The sequence below is a fragment of the Silene latifolia genome, chromosome 11 (genome assembly GCF_048544455.1).
Source record: "Silene latifolia isolate original U9 population chromosome 11, ASM4854445v1, whole genome shotgun sequence".
Classification (NCBI taxonomy): domain Eukaryota; kingdom Viridiplantae; phylum Streptophyta; class Magnoliopsida; order Caryophyllales; family Caryophyllaceae; genus Silene; species Silene latifolia.
The window spans coordinates 81942389-81950938 of record NC_133536.1 but is presented as its reverse complement, the minus strand read 5'-3'; the positions used below and the strand labels follow the sequence as shown (position 1 = coordinate 81950938).

The following is an 8550-nucleotide window of genomic DNA, read 5'->3' as shown; positions in this document are numbered from 1 at the left end:
TTATTTTATTTTATTTTAGTCGTTGATCCAGACTGTTATGATGAGATAGATGAAAGCAACGTTGCATTCCATTCTCATCATGCACTCTATAATTGCTAGCTTACTTGGCTTGCTGGCTATATTACTTTGTGTTGGGACTAAGGCTTACTTATACTTATATACTTAATAATTAACGTGATGCATGAAATCAATACTTTCACACCTAAATACATACCTAACAATGAAAATAAATATTTATTCTTTCTAAATTCTAATCATGGCGACAACTTAATCTTGCTATTTTGACTAGTAGTGCAAACTTTTGTCTTACTGTTTTTTAGGGATAATAATGTTATTATTTGAAAATGGCCAAAAACATGCATGCAAACACTAGCTAGGAATAAGCACGAGGGTTATCCAAACACATACAAGACACTTGGTTAAGTTAAAAATTAAAATTCGCCTTCAATCAACATGTATAAATTAAAATTCACACGAAAAGTTCACCAGAATTAGTTAGATTAGATGTTTCCTCTTTAAGTAAATTTAAGTGATAGTAACAAACAAATTACTCCGTACGTATATATAATGTCTCTGGCTCTCTGCCATTTAACACTACTCTTAGACAGAATAAGACGAACTACTGTAATATTTTTTTAGCATCTCTATAAGTGTTTGCGATCATGAGTGACTAACCAATCAGCCTCAAATTCACAACCTTCATGAGAGTAATTTGGCTTGCCAAATGCCAATTGAGATTATGCATATGTGGTGCATTGCGAATTCTCTGTTTAAAAATTTTTTTGTAACACCTAATAGTTTAAATAAAATATTTTAGTAAATAATTCCTTCATTTCGGCCATTTGTTTAGCTTTGGTTTTGGCAGAAAGACGAGAAGATTATTTATGGATATTGTCATTTTATGACATGTAGACAAATAGGTTATGTAGATGATCAAACTTGAAAACATTTCCAATATAGAAAACCAAACAGATGACTAAGACACTTAAATATGGAATAGGTAGACAAATAACTGAGACGAAAGGATGTAAAAAATTATGACTGGACCCTATAATGCAAGGAATCTTACACAATTCTCATTTAAAACGGCACTATCAAATTAAGTTTAACCGGGTCAAATTTACTTGTATATATAAGACAAATATATTATTTTTCCGTATATATTTTTATATACACAAGTGGTATATATTTAACTCGTCTTAAACTGAACATGAATAGTGTTGGCTTAAGGGACAATGTCCTAACTCCTAACTCATAACCAACCAATTAAAAAAAAAGGACGAGATTGGGTTTTGGTGATTACAAAAATGGGCTTAATGAAATTACAGAAATACCCTTGACAAGAAAAATTAAAACATAGTCATGCTGAATGAGAGAAAGGGGTTGACAAAAGAGAGAAATCATCTGAAAAAAGAGAGAAGAGTAACGGAAGAATGATGACAACAAGAATGGCGAGCCTCAAAGTCCCTGAAGTTGTACCTCCTCCTGCCCAAGATTGTGAGCGACTCCGAAAAGCCTTCCATGGTTCTTTCTTTCTCTCTTTCCTTTACAATCGCTTCATTCATTCATTCAGAATGTTATACTCGTATTATAATTCAAAGCTTGCATTATTATAATTATTATACATGTTAGTTGTTATATCTTTCTGCATTCATGTTATGTTGACTTCAATTGCGAGACATCTGATAAAACTTGAACGAAACTGAGCAGTAGTGGCGGAGCTAGACGGGTTAAGTGAAGCCTTAATTATCCCGTCATGCATAGCCCCTTAATTAAGAGAATTACTCCCTACAATTTCAAAATTGTTTTTTTTTTTTTTTTTTTTGCCGAAAATATTAGTAGCATGGTTCCAGTGGTGTTTGACTTAAAAAAGATGATATGGGCATATATACAGGATTGGGAACTGATGAAGAAGCAGTGATAAGGGTGTTGGGTCACAGAAATGAAAGTCAAAGGAAGAAGATCAGGGAGACTTATCAACAACTTTACAACAAGTCACTTATCCATGATCTCCACTCTGAACTCTCTGGTCACTTCCTTGTATGTTTTTGGATCGAATAACTTCATTCAACCCTTTTCTTGTTTCATCAGTCACTATATATTTGCTTTCTGTTATATTGCATCACCAATTATCAGACTTTGACTTTGTTCATGGTTTTTATTTGTCAATTGTATTGTAGCTTCATTAGTGAAAGCGAATGTGTGTTTGAAATAGTAAAAACCGATGATGCAGAGTCAACCATCAGCTTAATCTTTCGGTTTTGATGATCATTTGGCCTATATTTCATCAATCCAAAATGACTAAGATTTTTTATTTTGATTTGTCGCAAAATGAACTAACAACTCGTATACTCACTCATGCATTGGATAGGTTAAAATGGCAAAAATTCAAGTATTGGAAATAATCATGTCCCAATACGTACTCCTATATATGTTTTGTTAAACTTGTGGAATTCCTAAAGAGTAGTAATTGGGACCATTTGGATGCCATCATTCTTTCAATCATTCACCCACCCTATCCTTTAAGACCATAAGTCGTTCGTTTTATTTTGTGTTTTGTTAGAGCCGAAATTGGGTAAGGGACGACTCACATAATTGAACTGGTGATCCTGCTCATTTGCTCGGCAATTGGGTCAAGAGTCTCACCGGATACCCAAATTTTGGGCCACTACACTAGTTTTAGTGTTGACCAAGACTATCCCGGCCGACAATTGGGGGAGTCTCCTTTGGGGTACTCAAGGTAATCTAATGAATAAACTCTTGACCACTTGTTTAAGAGATGAGAGCCCATACTACTCACACAAACCAACTTTGGTACCTTATACATGTGGGTAGCCATCCTTGTTGCAAGAAGCGAGTTTACAGACATATTAGTTGTTAATCTAGCTATGTTTCAGCTAACTGAGGAAACCCAAAATGTATAATGTAATCACCTAAAATGATTGTTGGTACATGCAGAATGCAATAAGTTTATGGACATACGATCCTTCAGAGAGGGATGCAAGACTGATAAATGATGCTCTGAAGAAAAAGGGTTCAATTTTCGCTGCTAAGAAAGGGGTTAAGGATTGGCAAGTGATAGTTGAGATAGCCTGTGCATTCCCACCACAACATTTGCTTGCTGTCAGACAAGCCTACTGTTCTCTTTTCGATTGCTCTATTGAAGAAGATATCTCATCTCACATTTCCCTGCCTTTGAGAAAGGTATATTTTTATCACTTCTATCCGGTTAAAACTGAAATTTTGAATACATAGGATAATATAGCATTGAATCATTACCAAGTGAGTACAATGCTAATTAATGATCTGTTTAATAGGAGGTAATCGATAATATAGCATTGAATAATAACTTCAGTAGATTGTTCTGGCCGCAGTCCTCCATTGGCTCGAGTGGTGAATGTTCCAAACTCGAGTTCATGTGTTCAAACCAACTGGACCTCATGGTTCACATGGTTTCTGGTCCAATATCATCACTACCTTAGTTGTGACTAGATTAATGTTATGGTGTGATGCTGACACTTTTTGTTGAACTATGCAGCTACTGGTGAGTTTGGTAAGCTCTTACAGGCATGACAAGGAAGTTGTAGACACGATTGTAGCGAAAATGGAAGCTTTCCAACTACGGGAAGCCATTGAAGCGAAGCAGTTAGACCATGATTATGTTATGTGGATATTGGGCACCAGGAATTTTTTTCAGCTTAGAGCAACTTTTGATTCTTATAAGCAGCACTTTTCCAGTTCCTTCGATGAGGCAAGTTTTATTTTCTGCCAAACCTAGCTTTAATGTTCTCTGAGATGATTAATTAAAACATACTAACATACTACTCTCTTCGACAGGATATTCTGAAATGTGGGAATGGAGACTTCAACACTTTACTGAATGTCGCGATTCTTTGCATGAATTGTCCAGAGAAGCACTTTGCTCAGGTGGATATATATACTGATACTCCCTCTAATCCTCTATTCTTGTCGATTCACTATCCTATGTTGTTCAGACAAATTCACTACCTCTCTACCAGGTATAAACTTAAAAAGTAACCCACATAAGCAAGATCAGGTTACGTAGGAGCCCCAATTCCCTCTCACGGTTTTTCATCTCGTGAATCTTTGAACAAACGTAGAGAACAGATCTTAGTAGATTAAAGAGATGTATGCGCCGCGCGTAAAAGTCCTGATTTATAGCATTTAACATGTGATAGGTTATAAGAAAATCTATCCTTGGACTGGGAACTGATGAAGATTCACTTTCGAGAGCGATAGTGACACGAGCTGAAGTAGACATGGCAAAGGTTAAGATCGAGTATGTCCAACTGTACAAAACCAGTGTTGAAGATGATGTTAAGGGTGATACATCAGGTGACTACGAGTCCTTCCTTCTCACTTTGCTGGGAACTAAACAAGTGTGGGTTGGCTAAAAATAATTGTCAAAGCATTCATTTTCTACTATTTATTTATGACTTGTTTCATATTTGTATTCGTCGGAATTATTTGCGAGGATTATGTGTGACCCAATCTTGGACCATGCAATTATTTCCTGTTTTTAGGGATGCATTCATTCAATGTAATTATCGACAGTTTTTCAATTTGGTTCATTTGAAAACAACCGGCGTAATGTGCTGTTACTACATGGGTATACCTTAAGGTGATTTGTTGAGTATCAATGATTCAATGTGAGGAAGCCCATAGCGTAACTGGTTTTTGTCAAATTGGTGTCCAACTAGCTAGCCAATGTCTTCCACCTTATCACTCACTACTCAATTGTATCTCTGTTTTATAATTGGAGTTGCTACTTAGTTAACTTAGTAATGGAGAGATCTTGTGGGAATCAATGATCAGGTACTCCCAAAGGTGGGGGAAGGGAGGACGAGACAAGAAATTGAATTAGCTATTTAACCGGCTAGCCTGAGTACTCGAGATATTTGAGCCCTTATCTAAGACGGAGTATATGACACTCGACACTTGGACCTTTTAGTTTAACCCAAAACTCGGATTTTCATAATATAGGCAAGTCCCATTCTTGGGCATACACCCTTATCGAATACTTCTAAATGCGATGATTCCTTGTTCCGACTCCGTAGATTAGAAATTCTCAAGAAAGTAGAAATTTTATTAGCAAAACACAGGACAAAATAACCAACTACACAATAATATAATTTCATCATCAAATTCTTCTTTACATGTAAGGTACTCACTCGTATGAACAGAAATCTCGTCACATAAGACAATACATTTAGCCAGAGAGGGAAATGGAGTTACCGATAACCATCTCTGCGATCTTGTTCTTCAGCTTCCTTGTTGGCTGCTTGAACAGACTTGTACCAAAGGAAAGCCTGCACCAAGGAATTACTCCATAGATTATTCGAGTTATATAGCAAATCTAACAAATTTGATAAACTTCATGGCTGATCAATGTCCAAAAGCTATGGGAGTGAGATCCAGCAGTACAGTATTAAATATCAGTTTTTGTAACATTCAGGGCAATACCGTCTGAATATGTGGTCACACAACCTTACAAACCTTTATAAAGTGGTCGTGACTTGGTGACGTGACCCAGATTTAACATACCCTAATGAGTAGACTTGATAAAACAGATCCGCCTCTAACAAGAAGAATGCTAATATACCAGTCCTGGAAAAGGCTCAACCTGAATAGCCCACAATAACTAACCGGAAACTAATTGTTAATAGCCACGTCCCCAAAAATGATCTGACTTACCAGGCTTGTAACCAATCACCCAAAATTAGCTCAACCGTAATGACTCAAAAAACCCACACCTTAAATAACCGGAACCTTCAATGACGGGAGCATGTCACTGACCTATGTTGATGAGAACTCTTTATGATACTGCGCATTAGAAGAGAAATGAGCGAAGACAGAGAAACATACTGAAGTCGGTATTCCAGTAAATGTGAAGAATCCCAGTACAGGAGCATAGAAGATGCTATCTGTGTTCAACACTCCAAAAACAGGCTTTTGATTTGCATACTCAAAGATGGAACCTATCTGCAAATATAAAGAAAGTTTCAAGGAACTGAGAGTCAATTGGTGTATAGGGTTATGGGTCGGTCTCACACGAGAGACCATCTCATATATGTTTTTTGTGCCATTAGGATTGCCGTTAGTGAAAACAATTGATTGGCTTACCGCAGCAATAGCAGTGACTGCTGAGGCGAGCAAATAAACAAAGAAAGGAAGCTCAAAACCGTCCTTCAAATCAATGGGCTTGGCTTCATCACGAGCCCATGGCGGTGGCTCATCTGATTCTGGCTGAGCCCAAGAAGGAACTTTATCCTCGGATTCGCTTGACTTTGCAGATGCTACCACCTCGCGCTGAGATTCCCTTGTATGAAAAATAAAGGGGCTGGCTTGGTTCCTTGGTGCTGAATAGTCGTCTATGTTGGAAAATCTAAATGCAGTTGTTTGGGACAATCTTTGGTGACGTTTCGGTCCAGAGATGAGGTTTAATGCACAAAGGCAAGGAGAAATTGCAACCATAGCTTATAACTGCTTGTATACACAATTCGTACTCTTGAAGCTGTAGCAAAAGTTAACGACGTTAACCACATCCTCTTTCATGTGTTTATCCATTAAAATACTACTACCTCCATCCCATTTTTTGTTGTCCACTTTTTCCCCTAAATTTATCCCAAAATTATTGTCCCCTTTCTAAACTTAGTAAGGAAACGTTGTAAACCTCGAATGTTGCCCTCGATAATTTAGCTACCATCATCTTCATTCAAGTGATATTGTCCCCATTCCCTTTGATTCAAGGGGCAGGATTCGTATTTCGTTTTCGTTTCTTAAATAATCCCAAAATAGAAAGGAGGACAATAAAAGTGAGATGGAAAGAGTATCCTTTCTGTTTTGGCATGAGTTTTCATGAATGAGATATCCATTCACAATTCTACACCAACACCATCAAAGTAGTCATCAAACATACTCGCTTTATCCTTGTTGTCTGTTTATCTATGATTAAAATACTCTCACAAATAATAGAAAAATATAAATACAATTGACGGGGACGGAGGGAGTATATAGAATGGAATTAAAAAAGCAAGAAAGAACCCAAAGGCCAGAATAGTAACCATACAGTTGATTGGAAGCAGCGTAGTAGACAAAATGGTGATGAAAAGAATTTGAGAACAAAAATGAATGAAAAGAGAATACCTTTCAGCAATTTTTTGATGCCTCCACCCAGTCGTTTCAGATTTCTGATATTTTGTGAAGACAACCCTCAGAGCATGTACTATAGAGAGGACGGTTACGTCCTCTTATTTTTCTCTTCCCTTCTATTTTTTTGACACATCATGCTCTCTTTCATCCACTTTATTTTCCACTAACTACATCCTCTTTATTTTCACTTCCTCCACATTTCTCCACAATAGAGAGGATCCTTTTATAAGTTATTTTTATTACTTTTTTTAATTTTTATAAAAGTAAAATTTAAAAAGATATCAACATAATACATATTGATTGGTAAGTTGGCACAAGGGCCAAGAATTACTTTCCTCTAAAATTAGAGGAAAAAGTCATCATCCTCTTAGTAAGAGGATGTATAATAAAGTCCTACAATAGAGAGGACCTCCTCTTAGATGAGAGAGGGTGCTAAGAGGAGGATCAATCCTCTCTATTGTACATGCTCTCAGCCAGAGAAGAGCCACTGTGGGACGGATGTCATTTCTTGGACTTCGCAATTTATTTTGGCTAAATTGTACCCAAAAAAAACAAAAAAAAAAAAAATATTTTGGCTAAATTTGGTTATTACTCCCTTATTATATAACTAGTATAGGACCCGTACTACAGCACGGCATTTTTAAGATTTTGTTTATAAAGAGGGAAAACAATAATATTGTTTTTGGCATAAAATATATGGTACTTTTAAGGTAATGTTATAATATAGTAGATATAATATTAGCAAGGAGGAAAAAAATAAAGTATTACCGTAAAAATAGTTGAAACTAAGTTAGTCTTGTTTCGAACTATTAATAATAATAATATAATGTTAAATCAATAAGGGGAACTAATTTATGAAATTAAATTAGATGTAAATTATAATTAAAAAAACCTATTAGCCTTATAAAAAAACGGTCGAAATAATATACTACGCGTTTAAAGAGACGATTTTAAAATTATTAAACTAAAATTTCACTTTTTATTTCCTATAAGAAAATTCATCAAAATTGACACACATCAAATTATTGTATATTTGGGGTAATTTATTGTGATTTGAAAAGTCGGAGAAATTTTTTGGTTCTAACGTTAGAATGTTAGCAATGAGATCTGCCAAATTATATAGAAACAATTTGTTTCCATATAGGATTGTTAATTATCAAAGTCAGAATTTTTTTGGTTATAAGTTGGAATGGTGGTAATCAATGGGAAATCAATTTGTTTCCATATAGGATTCTTAATTAGAAAAGTCAAAAGAATGTTTTGGTTATACGTTGGAATGGTGGTAATCAATGGAAATCAATTTGTTTCTATATAGGATTCTTAATTAGAAAAATCAAAGATTATTTTTAAATAGTGGGCTCAACTCAGAATCTTATT

At 35.6% G+C, this 8550-nt stretch overlaps 2 protein-coding genes across 2 annotated transcripts; one reads left to right on the top strand and one right to left on the bottom strand.

The window, feature by feature from the left end:
* Window positions 1–1332: 1332 nt before the first annotated feature.
* LOC141611758 (annexin D3) lies at window positions 1333–4600 on the top strand. Its single transcript, XM_074430376.1, has 6 exons — window positions 1333–1524; window positions 1895–2040; window positions 2959–3204; window positions 3539–3751; window positions 3838–3927; window positions 4200–4600. Exons 1-6 carry the CDS (start codon window positions 1434–1436, stop codon window positions 4413–4415), a joined length of 1002 nt encoding a protein of 333 aa, XP_074286477.1. The 5' UTR covers window positions 1333–1433; the 3' UTR covers window positions 4416–4600.
* Window positions 4601–5086: 486 nt separating this feature from the next.
* On the bottom strand, window positions 5087–7715 carry LOC141611759 (uncharacterized). The gene is made up of 5 exons (XM_074430377.1): window positions 7647–7715; window positions 7168–7238; window positions 6145–6535; window positions 5887–6003; window positions 5087–5330 (listed from the first exon to the last, which is right to left on the bottom strand). Exons 3-5 carry the CDS (start codon window positions 6493–6495, stop codon window positions 5253–5255), a joined length of 546 nt encoding a protein of 181 aa, XP_074286478.1. The 5' UTR covers window positions 6496–6535; window positions 7168–7238; window positions 7647–7715; the 3' UTR covers window positions 5087–5252.
* Window positions 7716–8550: the final 835 nt, after the last annotated feature.